The sequence below is a fragment of the Periplaneta americana genome, chromosome 11 (genome assembly GCF_040183065.1).
Source record: "Periplaneta americana isolate PAMFEO1 chromosome 11, P.americana_PAMFEO1_priV1, whole genome shotgun sequence".
NCBI lineage: Eukaryota > Metazoa > Arthropoda > Insecta > Blattodea > Blattidae > Periplaneta > Periplaneta americana.
Genome location: NC_091127.1, coordinates 178,663,463 through 178,689,699, shown reverse-complemented (window position 1 = coordinate 178,689,699; position 26,237 = coordinate 178,663,463). Strand labels below are relative to the sequence as shown.

General features: G+C 36.2%; 1 protein-coding gene across 1 annotated transcript in view; it reads right to left on the bottom strand.

Annotated features, from left to right (window-relative positions):
• Positions 1-26,237, bottom strand: part of LOC138708579 (zinc finger SWIM domain-containing protein 5-like) — a 122,142-nt gene that overhangs the window by 18,631 nt on the left and 77,274 nt on the right. Inside the window, exons 4-8 of the mRNA XM_069838697.1 lie at positions 13,435-13,578; positions 13,117-13,265; positions 8,705-8,855; positions 7,167-7,318; positions 2,657-2,817 (exon numbers count right to left, since the gene is read on the bottom strand). Of these exons, the coding sequence (XP_069694798.1) occupies positions 2,657-2,817; positions 7,167-7,318; positions 8,705-8,855; positions 13,117-13,265; positions 13,435-13,578 (757 nt within the window). The remainder of the gene's footprint in view (positions 1-2,656; positions 2,818-7,166; positions 7,319-8,704; positions 8,856-13,116; positions 13,266-13,434; positions 13,579-26,237) is intronic.

Genomic DNA, 26,237 nt, shown 5'->3' with positions numbered 1-26,237 from the left:
TGTTCCCATCTGTAGAATTTCCCCAGAATATCATTCCAAAACTCATTACCGAGTGGAAGTATGCAAAGTATATTGTTTTTAAGGTTTTGATATTTACTGTCTCTTGCATAGATCTAATAACAAAACATGCTGAATTTAGTTTGAAGGTAATTTCTTTAATATGATTTTTCCAATTTAACACATTATCGATTTGTAAGCCAAGAAATTTGGTTGTTGTTTCTATTAGGGACCTGTTGTTAATTATTGGGCTAGAAATTTGCGAGGTTGAATTTGGACAGGATTTAAATTGGATTATGTTAGTTTTGTTACAATTTAATACTAAATTATTGGCTTAGAACCAATCACATACTTTGAGGAGAATTGCTTCTGTTGAAGATTGGAATGTGTTGGAATTACTGGCTGTAATTACTACTGGGTGTTCATTTCAAAGTGTGTCATGACGTCACTGTTGTTGGGTCACCGATTTGAAGCGAGTTTCAGCTTATATGTTAGAGAAGTTGCCTATTATTTAAGGCGTTCTTCAATCTGAACTTGAGAACGTGTACGGTATAACTTGAACGTCGTAGCAACAGATGGCGGTCTGTACGGTCTGTGTGCTACCATAACCTCTTTCGAACTGTGTTTTGCGCCGGCAAGTCGTACGCAGGGTATTTGTTATCATCGGTTGCGTACGGTAACATTCCACAACACAAATCAAATGCTCCGTGTCCATGTTGACCGTCGAAGTTAATGTCAACAAATACGTAAGTAATCGTCTTAACCCTCTCCCCATATCCCGACAGTACGTATTTCCAAACAGTTCACATTCCTGCCACTACCGGCGTTACCGTACGTATCTGTACGTACTCTTCAGAATGAACGCCGTACTTGATAGGCAACTTCTCTGCCTCTTAGGTTATACACCTCTGCGGAAGTGTAGGAAGATTGAATTCTCTAGGCTCATCGGCTAGCCACATGACGGCATACAGCGAGCCATGACACATTTTGAACTGAACACTCAGTATACTTGAATCATCTGTAAATAATATGGGATGACCTACATCTTTCATTAGAGGGGCAAGATCATTTATAAACGCTAGAAAAAGTAGGAATCTAATACTGATCCTTGTGAAATTCCATTATTAATAGTTCCCCATCAATCAATCAATCAATCAATCAATCAATCAATCAATCAATCAATCAATCAATCAATCAATCAATCAATCAATCAATCAATCAATCAATCAATCAATCAATCAATCAATCAATCAATCAATCTTCTTAATGTATCCAGCTGTTTGCTGACAACATAAAGTCCACCATACAGTAGTCTATTCAGTTTTTGTTTGATAGTTCCCCATTTCGAGGTAGATTTCATAGTGTTATTCATTGTATTGATTTCAGCTTTCTGTTTCCTATCTATGAGATATGAATGAAACCATTGGTGTGCAATGCTTTTCATTCCATAACAATCTAATTTGTCTAGGAGCATTTTATGATTTATACAGTCAAATGAATTAAATACTATTATAGTCACAATCATGCCATGGTATGAAAGAAAAATTTCACAACCTCGAGTGGGAATCGAACCTGCGACTTCCTGTTCTCCGGTCAGGCGCTCTACCACTGAGCTATCGAGTTCGTCTCACGCCAAAGGCTTGGAATTATCCTTTCATACTGGCGACTCTGTTATAGAGTACTGTCCATAGCCTCTGATCTTAGTCAGCACTGCTTATGGGTGGAAAGAAACTTTACAAATGTAATCTTCATCTTACGATGTTTGGATGACGTATATACGGCCGTTGATGTGACATATTAATGAATTAAATACTATTATAGTCAAAATCATGCCATGGTATGAAAGAAAAATTTCACAACCTCGAAAGATGAAGATTACATTTGTACAGTCAAATGCTTTGGATAAATCACAAAAAATCCCAACTTGGAATTTTTTATTAATTACCTCCAGAATTTTGTCAGTTAAATTAAATTTGCAATTTCCGTGGATTTATTTTTCCTAAATTCAAATTGTTCTGGAACTAAAATGTTGTATCTTTAAAGATGATTATATAGAAGTTTTTTATACATTATTTTTTCAAAGATTTAAATGAACCTATAATATTTAATAATTGTTAATTAGTTACTATATAAAAAAAAAAAAAAAACAAAAATCTAGAAGAAAATAGCAAAATTTCATTACGATTAAATAGCCATTTTTTTATTAATATTTTCCGTTAAGCTTTTCGAATAAAGTACTTTTATTTTTCGAGTAAAATTTGCAATATTTCGTGTACATAGATCTAGAATGAATTAACTTCATTGTAAAATAACGAGTGCAAATAAAGTCGACGTTAAAATTTACAAAAACAAAATTGTACATATGTTGCACATATGACAGGGAAAGTAGAATATCAGGAATTTTGCAGAACGTGCCTAGAAGTTTCGAAATTAAATGTTTAATCGTTCAATAATACTATTTCTAACTTCGTATAATCATAAAGTAAAATCATGAAAAATCATTTAAAATTGTATTTTATAACAAACAACAGCAATAATAATAATAATAATAATAATAATAATAATAATAATAATAATAATAATAGTAATAATAATAATAATAATAACAACAACAACATTGAAATTATTGTAAAATGTGTATTTGAAGATATTGTAGTACCTGTGGAACACGGTCCTAGGAATGGCTGACGTGGAGGGTCTGGCGTGATGCGTTCTCTGTGTGCCAAGCCTGGATCGTCGACTGTTATTCTCCATGGCCCTGTAAGCTGCACCTCCATCTTCATCCGAGCTACTGTCTGACGAATCAAACGCCATATGCAACTGCAAAACAATTAATCATCCCTTCCTGATTAGCATGTCCCAATTTCATAGCGGACAGCTGTCACTTCGAAATGCAAATCAACAAGCAGAGAGTACTGAGTAGAGATTTTTCAATTCAGTTTTGATTACCTCGGTATGTCGAGTCTCTGTTGATGAAGATCTGCCTACCGCTCAACAAACAAATTAAAAATATAATAATTTTTTTATACACAAATTTGTTCTAGATGCAGAAGGAAGCACTGCTGTTTAGGAGGAAAATTAATGGAATAGGCGCAGTCCCCAAATTCTTGTAACACTATACCACTTATTTGGACTAACTATAATTCTAATGAAATAATTAATTCGAGTTGATTTGTCTCCTTGTCTTCGTAATTGCTTTAAACTACAAGCACACAGAGAATATTTACACAGTCCTCTGAAAGCTATTTGATTGGTTTCTAATGCTGAGCACTTCACGACAAACAACGATGTTAATAATAAAATGTAAATGAATTAGTGAACAAATCTGAAGTGTGCATATAAAACGCAACTTTTTTTGGGGGGAGGGGCGGGGAATACAATATGAATAGAAACGAATAGTGAAGTCGACTTCAAATGGGTGGATAAGTCATGTTTTTGAATACCAGTTCAGTTTGCATCTGCATACATTGAAGTGTCGGTAATTAAAATAAAAAGTTTAACGACCATTCTAAGGATACAAAAAAATTGGGGAAATTGCCGAGTATGATTACAAAGTTACAAAGTTTGTTTTGTAATCAATTAAACAATGAATATGAATATAAAGATAGTAAAAGTAAATAAAGTTACTATTTTTCTAAAAAAAGGTAGTACATGCACTCAAATCATGCGTCAAGCTTAATAAATTAAAAAAATATATATATAGTCTCCCTATGATTCATTCATTTAACAATTAGCGGTAAGTTATGAGTAAATAGTTGCTCTTAATTGAATGCTTAGTGGTAACAAGCAGGAAGTACAATTTGAAATACAAACATGGACACAACAATTTAACAAATGAGAAGCTATTACACAAATTTAAAACCTTTCTGAACTTATACAATTCTAAGCTCTATATGCTACGAGTATCTTGTGTAAATTGATATGTTCTGCTGTGTTTGCACAAAGTTATTAACGTAATAACCTCTCAGCCTTCTGTTTTAATAAATGTAAGTTTGCAAGGATTTTATTTAACTAACAGAAAGATCACAACTCATCTGAAATAAACACTAATTTTCTTCTGTATATAAAGTATGTTATTTCATGCAGGAAGCCTATATGCTATATTAATGGTTGACTGGTTTCCTGCACCTTCAAATACGATCAACAAAAATCTTTCTGAAATCCTAACTATCTTTCGGAGTTAAATTTTTTTTAGTACGTTATTTTACGATGCTTTATCAAAATCTTTGGTTATTTAGCGTCTGAATGAGATGAATGTGATAATGCCAGTGAAATGAGTCCGGGGTCCAACACCGAAAGTTACCTAGCATTTGCTCATATTGGGTTGAGGGAAAACCCCGGAATAAACCTCAACCAGGTAACTTGCCCCGACCGGGAATCGAACCCGGGCCACCTGGTTTCGCGGCCAGACGCGCTGACCATTACTCCACAGGTGTGGACTAGTTAAATTTTAATTCTGAGTTAGGACACATGGAGGGAAAAGTTCTTTATCCCTGATAACAAAGTAATGTACGACAACGATCGTTACCAGAGGAATGTTAACATTGTTCACACTTTCCTCTTGTCAACAGATCATCTACACATGTAGAACTGCACGTGGGCCAAATGTCATTATGTACGAAACATTTTGTGTGACGTAGAAATTTATTTTCTTATAGGAGGAAAACATGTAGCTAATCAATTGGTGATGTATGCAATGGAGGGGGAAAGGAACTGGCCACCCTATCCCATTATCTCCTGGCCTAGTTGCCTCATAAGTGGTGCTTTATTGGTATCACTTGTGAAGTCAGACCTGTCTTCAGACAGTTGACTAAACAATATAAGAGGAAACTGCACTTTAAATTTTTTGATAAAAAATCTATTGGCCTCAGTGAGGTTTGAACCGCATTATGATACACAGAACTAAAGTCAAGCATGCTGAAGAAGATAACTCATTACATGTTTTCGTTGAATTTCTTGCATAAACCAAATGAAGAACCCTGCACATTTACAGTAATGTACGTACACTACTTCAGAAAAAATAGAGTAAAAAGTACTTCTGAGACATAAGAAAGGAGAGGAGGAAAATATGCAACTTTCAATTTAGTTATGTATTCATAAAACTCATTTCCAACTTCTTGATCTCAGCTAGTATACAGGGTGTTCCATTTATCTTGATAACTCAAAATAACTTTGTATGTAAGCACCAAATGAAAATTCTTTCATACAAAAGGTGTACAACCTGTCCAAAAATGTATCACAGTAGGTCATTCTAATAAACAGAACGTTAATAAACGGAACATTATTGGTGCCTTGATGGCATGGTTCCTGTGCACAGTATGAAGTGATTCGACTAAGTTGATGTGAACAATACGTAGAAGACCTACACTGCAGATACCCAGGACCACGTAATCTGTTCCACGTAGCTTTGGTTTACAGTAAACACATGAATAAGGAGCGGATTTTTATGTGCTAAAAAATTAGGAAATATATTTATTTTTTATGTGCTAAAAAGTACGAAAATATTTGCTAAAAATAAAAAAATATTTATTTTTTAATATGACTAAAATACCTTACTCAGCTTGGAAAAAAAAATGTTACTAGGTACTCACCAATCACACTTGAGTGCTAGTAGTTGGCTGAGAATTGCAGTGAACAACAAAGGTCATCTCCAAATTCTCCATCACAAATGCATGCCGATTATCTCTGAACAACGACTTATACTGTGAAGACGATCTTTCCACATCACAGGACGTCAGACGTGCATATTTAAAGAGAGGAATGTCACAAACACAAACACCGTCAATTTCATCTTCAGGCACACCCTCCAATACTTCAGCAATTTCACACATTTTTTTATATCCACTGTTTTTCCCAAACACATTCTGGAGTTTGTCCCTTAGTACTTGTACTTCTGAACCTGGTAGCGAGTCTAGTTTAATTTCCACGGCACGCACCACCCTGTTTCAGACAACAGGTTTTTGGATGTTTCGTCGAGTTTTTTTTGTGGTGTCACACAAAACGCTTAGATTTGCTAATAGGAAAGCCAAATCGTTTTTTAAAAACAACCATCTTTCAGTATATCTTGAAGGATATCGATTGACGAAGCCCGATAACAGGGAATCACAACAAGACATATTGCCTTACTTGATGGACATGAGCGAGAGGCGAGAGATTTGTTTAAATTAAATAATATTCATACCCGAGCTCTTATCTGTTGTGTTTCACAAACAAAGCGTGGAATGAAATCATCTTCAGCAACAATAAACATTCCTAATTATGTGTTGCAAGATCTCTCCTCCTTGTCCACGTTAATTTATTCTCTAATAATAACACTGATATGCTGCCTAGCAGTTCTCAGAACTTGAGGCGATACTATTACAAAAATGGATAACGGATACACCACACAGCGCTTAGAAACTCGAAACAACCAAGAATTCTTAAAAAGATAACATATGGGTACTTCTCAGTGACATAATTGATTTAGTTTTAAAATGTTTAAAAGTTCTTGTAAAAAATTATTTAAGTAAAAAAAACTCCAAAATTTGTGTGTTTATAATAGATTTCCTGAAAATATGTATTTACATAATTTTTTTGTGAAAATATGTGTATTTATGTGAAACAAAATTCGGGTTTTAAACTTGAAACTTCATGTTCGGAATTTTTAACTTTGTTAATTGTGTTTTATCACACGCAAAAATAATATTTAATTACATAGAAATCCGCTCCTTACACATGAAACCAAATGTAGCACAGATCGCTCACTCAGCCATCAGTGTTCAGTGGAATAAAACCAAAGCTACGTAGTAGGTTACGCGACCCTTAGTATCACCTGCAATGTACTACGTATTGTTTACACCAACTTACAGTCAAACCCCTTCATACTATGCATAGGAACCATGCTGTCAAGGCACCAATAACATTCCATTTATTAACGTTCTGTTTATTAGAATGATCCTCTGTGATACATTTTTGGAAAGGTCTTGACGAGCTTAATTGAAATACTGAATAATAAATACATAGTGACATTTAGTACTCGTATCTCATTAATAAATAACGCTACAAAGTTGGCTCCCCCTTTCAGTTGTACACCTTTTGTATGAAACAATTTTTCATTTGGTGCTTGCGTACAAAGTTATTTTGGGTGGTCAAGATAAATGGGACACCCTGTATATGTCTTAATGACTCACCCCATCTTGCCGAGGCAGCGGCTGTGGTCGGAAGTCAGGGTCCTCCTGCGGGCACACATCGATGAGCGTCCACTTTTCCAGCAAGGCCTTCCAGTGCTGCTTCTCCTGATTGCTGCAGTGAGGGTTCAGCACTATGCACACCCACAATGCACCTGCGATTATACAAATGCGATGCTGCACAATTCGTGATTCGTGTAATGCAATTCCTCTATTGTACTGAATGTAGCCGCCACATAACTTATACAGTATAAATCGTACATTTTGTAAGTAAATAAAAAGATACACTTAGTGTGCCTTAGTTAAATTTAAGACAAAAGGTTTAATAATGAAGTGTCAGATAATTTAAAACAGTAACTAACAAAAACAAATGTAAATAGTAGAATGCACAAAATCTTTAGGTAAAGAGATGCATTCCAATATGACATGAGAAAGTCATATTCAACATTTATCAGAGAAGTTAAGCCGTTTATGTTATGCTTGCTAAATATCACCCTGGAACTCTTTAATATTAGTGTACTTTACTAAGTACATTCGGTATTATGGCATTAATAGTTGGGGATCTTCACTAAAATCTACAGAAGTATTCAAATTACTTAAATTATCAAGAAAGTCCCCATTCGAACAGAAAGTAAGAAAGTTTCCAGAGAACTCGGAAATTTACCTGTACCCTGCATATATATTTTAGATACAGTATGTTTCATTCTTCAAAACATAAATTCCTACAAAAAAAAATTCAACATCCTGTATCATGACTATAACCCAGAACATCACAATATATAAAGTTGAATTACCACACGCTTATCAGAAATCTTAACAGTATATCACACAGAGGTTCCAATTTATATAATAAACTCCCACAATACGTTAAAAAACACACATCACACCATTTTATACAAACGAATATTTAAATTTAAAGACTTAGTAATCAATTAACATTCATTCCTTGTTGATATTGTTCTTCTTCTTTATGTTTCTAGTTCCCAGTAAGATTGATGAAGCTGAAAAAGAATTAGAGACAGACCAGAAGAGAAACAACATAGAAGAAATGGCTTTATTCTAACGAAAATCTCAGGCGTTCAGCAGGTCAAGCTAAAAGTTGTGCATCCAATTTAGATATGTTTGTTTTCTATTATTTGATGCCGTCAATACTTGTAATTTCTACGGCTAGTAAAAAATGTAATGTATTGTAAACTAATCTAATATTCTTCCGGGCAGATACAGATATCTGTTCTTTATGAAATAATGTCAGCACCAATAAATACTGTAAAATGCTCAAAGTTTACTTTCGTCAAAAATACATGAAGAAGCTTTCATAGCTCACTACTTACCATAAAATGTTGAATACTGCAAGTCATAATGCATTGTTTAAGACATGAGCATGAAGTACTATAATGTCTAGTATGGTATTGTGGAAATTACTGAAGTGAAGGAAAATATGTCTGCTTTTATAAATACTAATGATAAGGACAGTGTGAAAACAAAAGCTTTCATCTTCTGTGATACAGTCTGATCTGAACCAGCATTGTATTAATACGTACCAAGCTGATCCCAGAGTTGCCGGCACTTGTCCGTCATGGGTGTGCCCTGTGTCTTCCACAGGATCAGTCTTGGGTCTGAGAGGAACTGTTCTGTGATTAATGTTAGCATTCTTGCTCCATTGGAATCTCGTGCCCGTAGCATCTCTCTCACCTGACAAAAACAGTCACTTGAAATATGCAGTACAGCAGGCCTACTGAATCTTGGCACCCACAATACTTTTATGATGCAACTTATCTCAGTGCAGGGTGCGAATTAAGATTTCTGATGAGGGGGTAGAGAATACCATGCGTAAAATTATTGTTATCCTCATTCTATGTGACTCAACGCTTGGTCACATTGAGTTGCTTGTCTTGCACCTTGATCATAATAATAATAATAATAATAATAATAATAATAATAATAATAATAATAATAATAATAATATTAATAATAATAATAATAATAATAATAATATCCCTGAGCAGCCTTAAGATAAGATGTGTAATTCCTAAGTTATCGATTGTTGTCAGCTTAATATCTGAGGAGAAAAATTCGCTCCGGCACCGGGGATCGAACCCAGGTCCTTGGTTCTACGTATCAAGCGCTCTGACCACTGAGCTACGCCGAATTCAATCCACAGCACCGGACCGAATACTCCTCCCTCAATGTTTCCCTTTGTGGCCTGACTCCAAGTTCGGCATATGTGCTGACGTATATATATATATATATATATATATATATATATATATATATGTCCAATGTCAACTGCCGTTATACTAGGAGCGCACTCAGCTGAGTGACTTGTTTGGCCGGGATTCCGCAGTTACGTGCACAGTAATCTGTACAAATATATGCACTGCAGCTATGAGAATATTATAGATTTATTAATTTGTCCTACAGAATAATATCTGTAATGTTGACAATTAATATTTGAGGAGAAAAATTCGCTCTGGCGCCGGGGATCGAACCCGGGTCCTTGGTTCTACGTACCAAGCGCTCGGTCCGGTGCTGTGGATTGAATTCGGCGTAGCTCAGTGGTCAGAGCGCTTGGTACGTAGAACCAAGGACCCGGGTTCGATCCCCGGCGCCAAGGCGAATTTTTCTCCTCAAATATTAATTGTCAACATTACAGATATTATTCTGTAGGACAAATTAATAAATCTATAATGTTGTCAGCTTGCCAGTGATGATAATACATTCATATTATTTTCTTTGTTTACTTTATACTTTATAAAGTACATATATTAAAACAATTATATTTTGTGAGAAGGAGATAGAAGTTATCCCTGGCAGGGATGTTAATATGAATTTATGAGAGGGGAATAACTTTCCAACGGGGGGGGGGGAGAATCTCCCCATCCCCCCGTTAATCCGCACCCTGTCTCAGTGTCATTTAATTACCGACATATGGATTTGTGTAAAAAAAACTGCTTACCAAGAGCTCTTTCTAACAAAATATTAATGAGAAAAATTGTCCTTGTATGATTTTAAGAAGATATCTGAAAGGGAATAATCCCAAAATGTAAAAGATCACCGAACTTTTTTATATTATGCCTACTTTTCACAGCATCGTTGATTTAAGTACACAGCCCTATATGTGCAATAAAAGGAAACTGAGTAACTATTAACCATTACTTTTTCACTTAGTTATTTAACGACGCTGTATCAACTATTTAACGTTGATGGAATTGGTGATAGCGAGATGAGGCCGGAGATGCGTCACAGATTACCTGACATTTGCGTTACGGTTGGGGAAAATCTCGGGAAAACCCCAATCAGATAATCAACCCAAGCGGGAATCGAACCCATGCCTGAGTGCAACTACTGAGCTACACTGGTGGCTATTAACCATTCTTAGTTCATGGGTTAAATAAATGGTACCTACCAATATTTACTGTATAGTGTTCCGGGAGCTGTAGGTATAGGCCTATATCGTAAATGACATTAGGCCTATACTGTTCTTATCCCCCACTTAAAGACTGCTCTAGGTACTATGAAAACAGATAGAAGCACCGCAAAGCAGATTCACAGTTTAATTGTGAATACAAAATACAAAACTGACCATAAGTTACAACACATTTTCTTTTCCAGTCTGCCTATTTTAATCTATACTAATAATAAATCTGTAGCCGAAATTTTTCTGGTAATTTTCGATTTTCCAAAAATAATTGGTCCTAACATATATAATTAACCACCCTGAAACCGAAAATTACTTTTTTTTTAATTTTTGTTTGTATGTCTGTCTCTCTGTCTGTCTGTCTGTCTGTATGTTTGTTACCTTTTCACGCGATAATGGCTGAACCGATTTCGATGAAAATTGGAATATAAATTAAGTTCGTTGTAACTTAGATTTTAGGCTATATGGCATTGAAAATACATTATTTAAAAGGGGGTTTATAAGGGGGTCTGAATTAAATAAATAGAAATATCTCGCTTATTATTGATTTTTCTGAAAAATGTTACATAACAAAACTTTCTTTAAAACTCATTTCCGATAAGTTTTATTCTTTGAAAAAAAATTTTGATAGGACTGATATTTAATGAGATAAATGAGTTTCAAAATTAAAATAACTGCCATCTAAGGCGGTGTAATGAAATAAACAAATGAATTCGTCTATAAGGGGCCTTGGTCAACAACAATCGAAAGCTATGAATCATAACCTACAGAGAATGTTTCTGTGTTTGTATGAAGTAATATCGGAAGCTAAATTAACCGATTTGTGTAATTAATTATTATTTCACCAGTCCACGCCTGTGGAGTAACGGTTAGCACGTCTAGCCGCGAAACCAGGTGGCCCGGGTTCGTTTCCCGGTCGGGGCAAGTTACCTGGTTGAGGTTTTTTCCGGGGTTTTCCCTCAACCCAATATAAGCAAATGCTGGGTAACTTTCGGTGTTGGACTCCGGACTCATTTCACCAGCATTATCACCTTCATCTCATTCAGACGCTAAATAACCAAAGCTGTTGATAAAGCGTCGTAAAATAACCTACTAAAAAAAATTATTTCACCATTGGAAAGTGTAGTTTCTCTATATGGACATAATGCTATAATGTTATTACAGTAACTTCTGAATGAATTGAGGACAGGTAAGATTAAAATAGCTTCTTATGCACAAACAACTTGATAGGCTATTCTGCACATTTGTTTCCTGTATTTCTTAAAATAATGTTTATCTCAGAGAATTAACGAACCACGAGAGTGTATTGATTTAGTATGCAGTAATAATATGTTAGCTTAGCATTCCATTATTTTATAATCCAAATTTTAACTATGCTCAATTGAATCGTGTTAAAATACATAAAATACATATGCATTAAATGCAATGCAAAAAAATTGGGTAATGAGCCAAGCAGATTATGTTGCGCTGTTGTAAAATAAAATTTGTTCCTCCTGAGATTCAAGAGCCCCCATAACAAATTAAAAACTTACTTATCGGTGTACATCCGTTATCAACACATTTTTATATAATATAATATAATATAATATAATATAATATAATATAATATAATATAATATAATATAATATAATATAATATAATATAATATAATGTAATGTAATGTAATGTAATGTAATGTAATGTAATGTAATATAATATAATATAATATAATATAATATAATATAATATAAGTTATTTAAGTTATTTGAAAGGTTCAGAACCATAGTGGCCCAAGCGCCATTTACTGAATACGTAGAAAACAAGGGTAAAATTAAGTTATTATCATAATTCAACGGAAACATATAGCAAGTAAAATAAAGTATACACATTAAATCTAAATGAGATGTCAGTCTTCATTAAAGTATGGATGCATGTAATAAAAATTAAGAAACATGTTAAAGGAATTGTCATTGCACCAAATGAGTGGTCTCTGGACCAAAATGATCGCATTTTAATTATTTAAACATAATTTAAATTAAGTATCCTTCTATCAAACACGAATCTTCCCTGGATCAAATGTCCTATTTTAATTATGTAATTACTTTATATTTATTTCTAACGGGTGCAGCAGAGCGCACGGGTACGGCTAGTTAACAATAAATTTAAACGCATACATAAATATTACATTTTTAGGTACGAAAATTAATTTTAGAGCACAAAATAGGCTATTTTTTATCAATTAAAATGAAGGAATGTAATTATTAATTAAAAGCTAACCATTTGCAGGATAAGAATAAACCGGTAATTCTAGTATTCATTACACGATTTATATGAATGTGTAGACATGGAATGTGATTTTTATTCATCCTATAAAATTCGTCATATTTATTTGTAGATGGTGTTTTCGATCAGTGTGAGTACATCACTCCAAAAGCGTTGATAAATTTGTTTCACATGCTCCTTATTCGTAGATATTGAAGTTCGTATAAAAGAACTGATAGTGTCAAAAGATACCATAAGTTTAATTGATATTAATAAAATGAACTTCCTCCTACCTTCGCGAACAGGGAGTTGAGTTGCTTGTTGGCATTGTAGTAACTGCCTTGAGACAGATAGGATTTGACCTGCTCACACACTTGTTCTTCGTCCAAATGCCAGCTGTGGTCGTCATCTGCACTTGCTCCTGCAGTCGGGTCTGGAGCCCCTGGTTGCAAGAAAACAATATTCTGATTACTGCTACTAGAAACAAAACTATTATATTTACTATTAACAACAATCCACAAATTCCTAGAACTCGTCGTCTTTAAGTTTGACCTGTGTGTTCATAAACAATCCGGAAACAACATAAAGGACTAAACACATACATAGCCTACCTGGTATTTGATTTATCTCAGAGCGCTGCTGAAGAATTTCATCAGCCAGTTTCTGCGCAGTTGGCAATACTTCTGTATGATGCTCTGAAATGAGATACTGGATGAATTTCTGCAGTTGTTGGCGATCCATCTGCAGTAGCGTTTCTGTAAAGAATCAATAATGCAGTAAGATAATAGCAAATGCAATAAAATCAGAGGATAATAATATTTAATGAGGGTTAAGATTATTATCATCATCATCTATCCACGCTTCCATATTATGTATTATCTCCAAATAAAATCTTTCCCAAAATTCTCTTAAACTGATACATTGGTACAATAAGATATACATAGGCCTACTCTTATTTTTTTGACATCTAATTCCCATGTGATTGTGGATGAACAACTTGTTCCATTCAGGGGATGCTACCCTTTCAAAGGAGGGAAAATACGATATAAATATCTGAGCCAGTAGATGTCAAATCAACATACTGCATAGATCTGTAGGTTTATACTGGAAAAGTACAAAGAGTTGTGTTTACGAAAATCCAATGTGAAAAACTGATTCTATATACAATAGAAGATCTAGGAAAGGAACTACAGTAATAATACCATTTGTGACGAAGAGAATGCATACTCTAGGCTTCTACACGGAATGATTACAGACGCAAAGAAAAACATGATCCCTCAAGAGCATAGTTCAGAAGTTGCAGAAAAACAACAGAAACTGAAAGGCCAATATCAATTAATGGCCGAGAAAAAGTTATACAAAGGGGGAAAGGGGGCAAAACTGACCACCCTCTCCCATTACCTCCTGACTTAGTTGCCTCATGAGTGATACCTTATTGGTGTCACTTAGGAGGTTCCAACCTGTCTCCGGACAGTTGACTAAATAACAGCACAGTCTAGTATATACAGTCGCGAAGCTCAATACGTAGTAAATATGCAAACATTAGATAGTTGCTCACCACTAGGATCGCTAATATCGCCTCATTACAGACAATGCGAAATAGTATCGGCACAGTCTATTGTCTCTAGCATCCTCAAAACTATAGCTTCGTGACTATATATAGTAGACTGTGATAACAGTGTGAGAAATGTCAGGAATTCATTTGTAAAACCTACTGTAAGAAAATACAGTGAGTTGTATGTGTGCCTTGGACGTTATGAAGTTCAATTTGTGAAAACTTCCTGTAAAAAATTTAAATAGTAGGCTAGTCTGAATCGTTTCTTAGAAATGTTATACATTCATTTATGGATGTTAGTGGAGAAAAGACACCAAAACTTTTGTGTTGGAAGTGGAATTAAAAAAAAAAACTATAAGGAGATTCAATACCACAGCAATGGGAAGATTAAATCACTTCCCAGTTTCTTCTTTTAGTTCTTTAAATCTTTTCTTACTTGTATTCAAATTTAAATTATTTTCCAAGTTACCGGTACTTACGCACATCTGTTTCTTGTCAATTTACGTCAGCATTTACTAATAAAAATTTATTTAATATTTCTCACTTCTGTTGTGTAGCACAACATAATGTATTACTACGTATATGCAAAAACGAAAAGAATAAGATGATAATAATAATAATAATAATAATAATAATAATAATAATAATAATAATAATAATAATAATAATAATAATACCAGTAATTAGTTAAAAACTTTCTAGGTGTAATTTCACTGTAGCAGCACTGAATAATAACAGTAGGCCTACATAATAATGGTGCAAAGTTAATAAGGTATTTAATTACTTTAAAAATTAAGGTGGGAAAATGGAGCTTTCTGCACTTACGAATTTTACACCCTTTGTCAAGTCCACAGTATCAGAAATATGACGTAGCTGTAACCTTTATTTTATGGTGATATAGAAAATAAGGTATAGAATCTATGAGAGATTTCGTAACTCCATTTCTCTGTTTCTCTTGTTTCAACATATCAGCAGCAAAGATTGTAGCCTCTAGTCTTATATGCAATGATAAAGGAGCTTTTGCTGCGGACATTTGGAAAAAGAACTAAGAAAGAGACTAGTTAAGTTCTTTGTGTGGAGTGTTGTATCGTATGGGACAGAAACATAAATATTAAGACTGGAAGCATTGAAATGTGGATATGGAGATGAATGGAGCGTGTGGAATGGACAGATACATTAAATGAAGTTAACCAGTGACACAGCCATTTTTTTTCCTCTTTCTGATCAGTTTCAACATTATTGTTTCTTCCCCACTATAATTATTTTGAAGGTCCAAAGTTCGATCGTAGGTTTCTGTTGGCCTGGCTGATTTTCAGTATTCCTAGGAAGATACTAGAACAAGTGAATATAAATTTAGTCCATTCCACTCTGATATCTTTCCGACGTAGAAGGAACAACATCTCACAGCAAACAATGAAATGTGTGGCACAATTTCGAAGTCACTTCCGCTGTGTTTTCCAAGAACAAACTCCACACGATACTCAACTGTCTATTTTGTCTACATGAAAGAGAAAAGCGCAAGCCGAGCTTGTAAGAAGCCTCGTGCAATACAAAATGAAAGACAAAGCATTTAAGCCTACCCGGAAAGAATGGAACCACAGATTAATGCAAGGAATGGAGGCTTTTATCTGTGCAGGAATTTATCTCCACAGAACACGCGCGCGCTGCTCGACGGTCCGGACATCATTAGGCCCAGTTTAGCACACAACAATAGCAGCGGCAATTAACTCCGTTCACACCGACATCTTCGCCAAGTCCAAGTCTTCGTTTTATTGATCTCCGATTGGTTCCGTCCTGGAAATCCGCGGACAATGGCGGTGAATGGACTGATTCCACTTTCCGTCTTTTTTCCAAGAGGCGTTACAGACATTATTTGACTCAGTTGCCCAAGAAGGCAGTTATTTTCTAAAATGAATATGATATAATACGAAATTATATTGTCCTATCTTTTTTGCAACAAACATATAGGCCTACCACATTGCATTTTATAAAGTTTTGAATGGTTAATGAACTTTCAGCAAGCTATTGGTGATGTGAGATTTGAGACTCTGGCAGTCACCGTGTTATGAAGAAGAATTCAAGGTTTTATCAAACATGTTTTCAGAATTAATGTCCCCGATGTTTGTAAACTGCATACTATCATCCAAACCTGAAGGGTCATCATAATATGATAGATTTTATTCTATTGTCTGTTGTGCTTGGCTGGCCTGTAGGTAATTTAATTTTAGTTGGTTATTTTACGACGCTTTATCAACATCTGAGGTCATTTAGCGTCTGAATGAGATGAAGGTGATAATGCCGGTGAAATGAGTCCGTGGTCCAACACCGAAAGTTACCCAGCATTTGCTCATATTGGGTTGAGGGAAAACCCCGAAACGTCGGTAAAATTGTCTCAATGCAGGTTGGAAAATCCAAATTCTCTTTCACATTACAGCAAGCTATTGTAAAATAAAGTTAAACTGGAAAAGAATCTGCATAAATTTTAAACAAATGTTGGCCTTTGTTGTTTCTGTCTGCATTGTTAGATTATCTGCGCTGTAAGGAGGGAACCATCAACCATCATTTCATATTATTCAGAAACTATACACTAAGATGAATATTATAATGACTATATTGTAGTCCTCCTCCTCCTCCTCCTCCTCCTCCTCATCATCATCAACATCATCATCATCATCTCCTCCTCGTCCTCCTCTTCAAGAACTGGAGGATATTCAGACGAACCAGTTAGACGTCCGTAAATTGCAAACTTTCCGGTCGTGTGAGCAGCACTGCAACACTATCGCACAATCACAGAAAAACAGACACGCAGAATAAAAAACACGTATAGTAGAATAGGCTGACCATAATTCCTTGAAACAAAAAAGGAACGGGTTATATTCTTAAAAAATATATAAAAATAAAAATGTTTTGTCTGATAAAGATCTTCAACTTACAATAGTTAAAAACATTAAACATGTTTTGTCTGATAAAGATCTTCAACTTACAATAGTTAATGACACAGCACACACAAAAAACTTTAGGTTGATGTAGAGGGGAAGCTGCATTTCACCATGTTCATAAAATTAATATTTTTCAGATGATTATATTTTACGTAACATTTCGGTCTTTCAGTACCCTGTCATGATGGTAGAATCTATGCGATCTCTTTCACTCACAAGCAAGTTGCATGAGTGATTGTGATAGAGTAACAAGACGGGTTGGAATAAAATCACACCTTATCTTTTGGCAAGTTTGTGAATGCTTACAATTTTGCTGTACTTTTATAAATGTTCCCTTACTTAGTTATTATTTTTAAGAATTTTATCTAAAAATACACCTACCTCTAGTGAAGATGATGGTTGTGGTAGTGGTGATGTTCACTGAGGTCATATTGTATATTAGACTATATATATTATCACCTATAAACTATGTACTTTGACTGATTTATCAAATTAGAGAATTTTCCTATCCCTAAGAATGCAAGATTCTATACTATAGGCCTATATGTTTTTTCGTCTGGGGATTTTCAGGCTTAAATAAGTAGGACGGTAACTCAGCATTAAAAGAAGAAGGAACAAACTAGAAATGTGAGCCACACGCAAGTGTTATGAACAAAATTTGCATTAGTTCTTAAATTCAGTGTTTAACATCAGTATACCACTCCCACCAACGACAAATAAAATGTATTATTCTTGAAGCAGACTTTGGTACGGCATGTCTCCTTATGATAGTCTACTTAAATATTTTGAAGTGAAATTCTCCACAGCTAACTCGTGGTTGCACTGTGTAGCTACCACAGTCAGTTCCACATAGAACTGTTAGTCCATGTTCACATTTCAACATATTTCGTTCCAACTTTCGCATTGTTGTCTATTGGTTTTCTGTTGTCCATCGGCCTTTACTGCCACAAAGAGCCACCACGCTACAGTTTGCTTGCCGACATGCCATCGACTGCGTTGGTGTGCTTTAATTCGGGTTAGTTGTGGAAACATTCGCAGGTGTCAGCAACCAGAGGAGCTGCGCTCTCATTCACAGCGGGCAGCATTGCTGACAGACATTGAAGAATTGCATTTAGGCAGGCTATATCAAGTGCAGAAAAGATAATGTGCCGATCATGATCATGACCACAGCAGGTAGCTGACACTGTTATTCTTTCCAGAACGGTGGAGAATAGCAGTATCCTAAGAAAATCTATTCGCCAGGCTACGAAAGCCGGTGTTCTTGACGCTGTTGTAAACCATCACCCTAACTGCAAGCATGCAGCACGTCCGAGATCTGATACGGCAGGAACAACTTTCTCTGATTTTCTTAGCCTCATGTTAATTTTCTTTTTTCTGTACTGCCTACGAAAACTTCCATCCTTTTAGGCCTCTGCTAAGAATGCAAAATTTCGCAAAATTACTCCGCGGCCGACGTACCACTAAACAAACATCAACAACAATAAAACTGAGCTACGTACATAATGTACTCTAAATTAATAACTTAAAAGTAAAGATCAAGTAAGTAAGAAAATTACGTCACAAACTTTCAGTGACAGTCTATACAACTTTTGTGCATAATGATACTCGTGAAATAAGTATGGTAATGTATGCATGTAAGTTTAGGCGTATGTATGGGGGGGGGAGAGAGAGAGCGTGTATGTAGGCTACGTACATACGTATGTATGGACGTACGTATCTACTGTATAATACAAGTGAAATTTTGTACTTATAGGCCTAGTTTTATTGTGGGAAAACTACACCATCATCTCCTAACCTAGTTGCCTTATAAGTAGTGCCTTCTTGACATCACGTGAGGTTCAGACCTGTCTTCGGACAGTTCACTTATTTTAAACTGCAATGTATGAGACGAACCTCTTTTCATTTAAGTTTGTGCTAAGATGTGATATTTTTTTATTGCTAACATTATTGTTGACATTTTGACTGAAGACTTATTAAATTTTTATGCACTTTTATAATACGATAATAACAAAGTAATAAAACATTAGACAGTTATGATTTATAGACGACATCTTCTACACTGTTCTTGTACCATATTACAGCACCAGATATCGGAGCCTGACAACGCAAGCAACAGAATCTCATCCTCTTGCATATGCAATAAATTCAAGAGGTGGGTTCTTAAGATTTTAATTTGCTTTATCCACGGTTTAATTCAAGCGTATATAATATAACTGTGAAAAGTTTATTTAACAGACTCTCCTAAGTTTGACATAGTGTCTGCATATGTTTTTTTTTCAAAAGGATCTCAGGGCGTCAAATTTATTTTATCAGTTTTTTTCCCCCATTTTTCTCATAACAACGTTGTTTCGGGTCCTTTCAAAGGAAGAGAAGTTAGTCCGCTTTTAAGAAGACTATTTAACGTGAAATAAATAATTTATTATCATAGATATCGATAAAGTGCAATTCATTATTGCGTGAAGCCACAGTCCTCAGTCAGCCTAATACAACATCTTTGAATTTCAAACACAATAAAATTATTATTCTCAATTCTCAAAATGTAGATGGCGATGTTCTAGACCCAAGGCTCTGCTCCGTGTTTACACGCCTGTCTCGAAGCTCCACCACATGTTAGACTAGCAGCCTAGGAAAGCACAAACATGGACTAGAGAATAGTAAACCAAGAAGAAGGCCAAGCAGGCAGTGCGAGATGAGCAGGAAACATTCCCCGGTCTAAAAATCCGACGCATTTCTGGAAATTTGTACAGACATTGGAGAAGGTAGCGGCGACGTCTTGGGCAGTTATCAATAACCAGCCCCGCATTGTTAATGCAGCCACAGTTGCACGTGGCCACGCTATTAATTACTGCAGTTTACCACGCAGAATGATCTCTCATGTGCTGCCACTGGATCAAGCCTTCCAGTTACCCACAAAGCGAAGCGCCGTGTAAATAATTCGTAAATGGACGGCATCAGATGGAAACACACCAGCAGTCGAAATTGTAACTCTGTCCAACAAGACGGCAGCTCTTCCTTCCCGAAGCACAAAGCAAAGGGAAACGAATGCATTTCATAACCGACTGTGAAGTTAGAAGTATTGTTGGGCTAGGTTTCTTGACGTACGTAGTCCCTTTCACACAATTTAATAATACTCCATAACAGATTCATTCCTCTGGACAATGAAGATAGCAATAGGCTAGGCCTACTATCACAGTCTAGTATATACAGTCACGAAGCTCAATACATAGTAAATATGCATCCATGAATAGTTGCTAACCACTAGGATCGCTAATATCGCCTAATAGTATCGGCACAGTGTTTTGTTCCTAGCACCCTCACAACTCAAGCTTCGTGACTGTATAATTATACTAGACTGTGCTACTATTACGTCGGTGCACAAGTTCGTAGCGTTTTTGTTCGTCAGTACAACACTGCGTTGTTAGGAGATTGTTTATCGTTTGTTATTTGGAGTGTATGCGTTCAGTTTTGTGGACTTGAAGAAAGTTTGTACTATTTGCGGGGTAAAGAAGATGGAGTATCAAGTGGAAAAACGAACACTTTCGACATATTCTTCTGTTTGAGTTTAATAGATGAGCAAAAACAGTGGAGGTGGCTCAAAACATTTCTGAGGTGTACGGGGAGAATGCCATCGGAGAAAGCACTGCAAGAAAACTGTTCTGTCATTTCAACACAAAACACCCTGCACAAAAGTTAATATCCATCCACAGAAGATGATGTTATGCGTCTGGCGGGATAAAGAAGGCGTCGTGTATTAAGAACTGCTTCACAGTGTGATCATATTACAACTCAGATGTCTTGCGGCATGATAATGCAGCCCGCACTCCGCTACCATGACGAAATCAGTTATCCGGGAGCTGGCTGGAAGGTGATTCCACATCTCCCATATTCTCTCGATCTTGCGCTCTCAGATTTTCAATTTTTCCGTTTTCGATCCAACAATCTTCAAGAGAACTGCTTTGATAACGAATATCCTTTACAAACTTGGCTTGACTATTTCTATACCTCCAAGTCAGCAGATTTCTTCAGTCGCGGAATCCAAGTCACAGATGATGTAGGAGAACGTATTACTCTATTGATTAATTTCTGTCCTCCGTTCATCTCAAAAACTTTTGTTATAGCGAAAAAACGCTACGAACGTTTCCATCAACCCAATGAGGAATAGGCTCATACGTAGAAGCCCGGAGTTAAAGTTCGGTGGAACTTGTAAGGGCCAAGGACGGTGTTAAGCATGTTTTGTCGGGTTTCTCCTCTAATATATCCACGATATCTGTATAATTAAGACAATCTTGTGGATCACGCCACAGTCCTAGAAAGCAACAGAAAGAAGCTGACCACTTCGCCAGTAGTGCGTAGCATTTGAGAACGTTCAACGGATAAATGAGCTGGGGAATCTGAAAACTGGCGCCGACGTGAATCTTAGTGAAGTTCCCATGGCGAAAGCAAAGCTATCCATTGAGGATGCCGGTGGCGGAAGGTTGAAGCTCTCACCTCACCAACAATCTGCACTGAGTAGTAACAAACCTACCTTTTAGCCGTGTTTGGCCCCACGGACGTATGTGACCCACATTACTTTTGTCAGGGGCTGAATGAACCCCAGAGCCTTACACCAACATGATGACACATTATAAAAAGCAGTCTCTTGGCTTCCTACACACAGATACGGAAACACAATTTCGAGCTACTCCTGTTGATGCACACAGTAGGCCTACTTTCCCTGTCCGTGTAACACAGGAACCGGAGATCGACAGCCACGCAGATGACAGGGTTTGTGTCTCGGCATGATTGCTCAATCGACCGCGTCGTGCAGAAGATCGTGGACGGCGAATTGTTGTGTCTTAACATGAAATTATTTCGGACAACTGCAACGGATGTTTCAGTCAGATTTTTTTTGTGGAATAAATTATTTCCCACATCCCGTGGGACTGTATTTGGCAACCCCGCAAGAATAACATTATATATATATATATATATATATATATATATATATATATATATATATAATTTGAACTGGTAATGGAAATTATGGAAAAACGGCTGGACGGATTTTAATAAATGACCCCTCATTTTTAAGCTTGGAACTCAAAGTTTTTCGGCAAAATAGTAGTTTTCAGTGAAATGTCAATTTTTAAACATAATTTTCCTATTTTCCAAAACCCATCTGTCGTCAGTTCTGAGAACTAGCTAATAGCATTCACGGCCGACTTGATATTCCCTTCGCTTTTTTGTAAAGGAGAACGAAGCGAGCATCAAGTCGGCCGTGTTGCATTTCAGAATAAAACAAAACACACACTACAGTAAACAATATTACACGAAGGCCATGATCTGCAAGAATGCTGACATATTTAGAGCTCAAATTAAAATTGGTTATTAAAAATGTAACTTACTAAAAATAATTTATAGGTTCGATTCTGTGGTGTGTAATTTTCTGGGTACAGCTGTGTATTGGATATTAAAAACTACAAAATTGAGGTGGTTTGATGACATTATTACCATTAGAAATGAAATATTATTGTAGTTAATGCCATGATGCGACTATTTTTCATTAATTATACATATTAATGCTATATTGATGATATGAAAGTGAAACATTTTGGGGTTATATAAGTAGATGTAGAGAATAACTTAAATTAGATTTTGATTTCTATATTTTACTGAGTGGCGGCTATTTAGTATATGTTATTGAAAGCTATAAAACGTAAGATAATAATATTATTAAAAATCAAATATTTTTATAATTATTAATCAAGTGGGGTTGGGTCTTTTACATATATTTAATGGCGGTGTGGTGTAGATATTTATATGCGTGGTTCTCTTCAGTATTGGCTCGAGAGAGAGTATCTTTCATTATTATGGAAGCAAATAACTTTCAGAATGTCTGGTATTCTTCATTGAAAATAAATCTGAAAAATGTTTATTTGAACGTCTAATGAACTTAGTTTGCAGCCTTTGCTGCACAAGCCACTAGTAGGCCTACATATATCGTAAAGATCCATTTTGTCTCCCTAATGAAAAAATAAAAACAATTGATCATAATAAAGAAAAAGAAATAAATAATACACTGGAAGACCTAATACTTCGTTTACTAGCCATCTGCTTCTATAGATGAGGAGGCGAGACCTGGCTTGTGAGCTGTGCGATAAGAGAAAGAATGCGCTATCAGAAGGAGAGTTTGCTTCATGATGGTTAATATATACGAATCTACCGACACGGAAGTTCATCTCAGACTAAAACCTATCTTCCCCCTCGATACCCATTGGTGATATAGCCACAGGACAGTCTTGCCTCCTCTGCTCTGATCCGGCGAGGCACGGAATCGACGAGACTGCGGAACAAGAGTTCTCGATCCGTGGCGATGCCGTGTGGATTACCACTTTGGAGAACTGGGCATGCGCAGTGTGTTGAAAGCGAAACAACACAATAAGGGAGCTCCAAACTTTACTTCCGTGTCTGTACAGTTTCAAATTAAAGTGATCCCTTTAAAAAGCATTGCATCGAGCAGTCCGCAAGGACTGGCGAGGGCCAGGGTTTCTGAGGACATTCGTGTTTCTGCCTGGCATCAGTCACCGGTTAAAGCTGGTCCACAATAAACCGGGAACGGAAACGACAACGAGAACGGAAATATTGTTAAAATAAATGTATTTAAATGTGAGCATTCACAATTAACGAGAACTTTGCCAGGGCCCGGGAACGGGAACGTGAAAGTTAATTTCCGTTCTCGTTGACGTTGTTGATCCCGGTTTATTGTGGACCAGCCTTTACTTACGTATAAATGAGCCCTTGAGGATAAGTGAGAAAGAACTCGCATCACGAACTTGAATTCTGTTCAGAAGTGTAAACCATGCAGCAATTCAGATACACACCACAGAACTGCGGACTGATCTGCCCATGCAGCCATTCACAAACTGCACAAGATTCTTCGTCTACCGAAAGTTAATTAAGCATTCGGGATCTAAATAAATTCAAAGTTAATCAAGGCACACGGCTCCAAAGCTGGGTACGTGAAAAAATGAGTGCACTGGATTTTCAAAATTAACATGTGGGGCAGACGTAAATACTCTGCCCGTCACTGAACACCACTCCTTATGTTCCTGTCCCTATATAATTGATTGATATTAAATTGAAAGGTATATGGACTAGACAAGAAAAACAAAATGTATGCGAGCAAGACAGGAAAACAAAAGATACGAGGGCAAGGCAGATAAACAAAAGATAGGTAAACAGGCGTCCTTGCGAGGATATTTGGGACTGTGGAAAGAATATATGTGAGCTCTAAGCCAACTGGCGACTTATCGTTTTCTACCGCTCCACTGAAGACATCTAGAGAAATTTTGAAACGTAAAGCAATATTCTTTTTGTTGAATGGGAAAATGCCGCATCCTATCCTTCAAGAAAACTGCTATGATGTGGTGGCAGGTTCTGCCGTTTCTCCTATCACCATATTTATCATAATCACCATTACACCGTGCTAGACATGCTGCAGTACAGGCCTAACAACTGTATGAAATTCCCATGAGAAAAGTTCCACGTGACAGAAACCGTAGAAATCCTTAGAGTTGACATCTACGGCTCGGTGATGGAAGTTCCACGGACTGTACGGCGAATATAAGGGCAACCCCTACCGTGTCGATCTACTTAGCAAGCAAACTATACTTACGTAATCCTTTAAATAAAAGTGATATCTTTAAATAATATCTCGGACATGGGGTAAATATAGCACAATGCATCTCGTGACCCTCACACCTTCACTCCCCTCCCCTTCCCTTTCACCTTAATCACACGACAAAGGACCCGACATTACATCAACAGTTTAAGATTAAAGGGGGTAGACGTGTTTGTTCTATAGTTGAAAGTGTGTGGGGAGGGGGTTACATAACACCCTGCAGGGAGCTCCCCTTTAAGCCTGTGTGTGTGGCAGAGGGTGAGATTTTAGTCTGGATCGATACCCCGTGCCGGTGGGCCCGCACCCCCCCTCCCCAGCACCGCCGCTCTAAGATCCTCTTCCTTTCTCCCCAAGTGCAGTTTGGAGCCCATCAGAACCCATCGCACTCGGACAACGCAACAATAAAACGTTGTCAAATTGTGATGGATACGCGTTAAGAGGAGGTGGGAAGGGTTTATGTGTGCTGCATACACTGAAGTTTATGACCCCCCCCCCACGCACGCGGAGGGGAGCTGCTTGGCAGTAAAACGGCATCGATTCCACGAACTTGGGCGCCGGGCGCAACTGTTTTGTTACCAGATTTCTAAAATCTTGGTCTACATAGGCTACTCCAGTGCACTTTACCCGGAGCTTAGCTTCTGCTGCTGTTCTCGAACATTGGTGTTATCAATATGCAACCTCTTCTGTTACAGTGGTCACTTGTCACCTTGTATCGATATTCAAGAGGTTTGGCTTCTTATTCATTGCAAAAGCGCTCATCACCAGTTTCCTTCAGTGATATCCAGAAATAATAATAATAATAATAATAATAATAATAATAATAATAATAATAATAATAATAACAATAACAACAATAATAACAATAACAATAATAATAATAATAATAATAATAATAACAATAATAATAATAATAATGATTTATTTAACCTGCCAGAGTTAAGGTCATACGGCCTTCTCTAACACTCAACCAGGAGTAAAAACTGCATTACAATAACACTATAAATTTACAAAGTACACTACAATTTTACATAAAAAACTGAATAAGATAATAATAATAAAATGTAAACAACAAGTAAGAAGAAATCAGACATAATATATAACATACAGAAAGAAAGAAAAAAGCATAATAAAATGTGAACAGCAGGTCAAAATAAATGAGCCATACAAAGTATAAAAAAATAAGACAATTATTGATAATAATAATAATAATAAGAATAGTAATAATAACAATGATAATAATAACAATAATAATAACAGCCC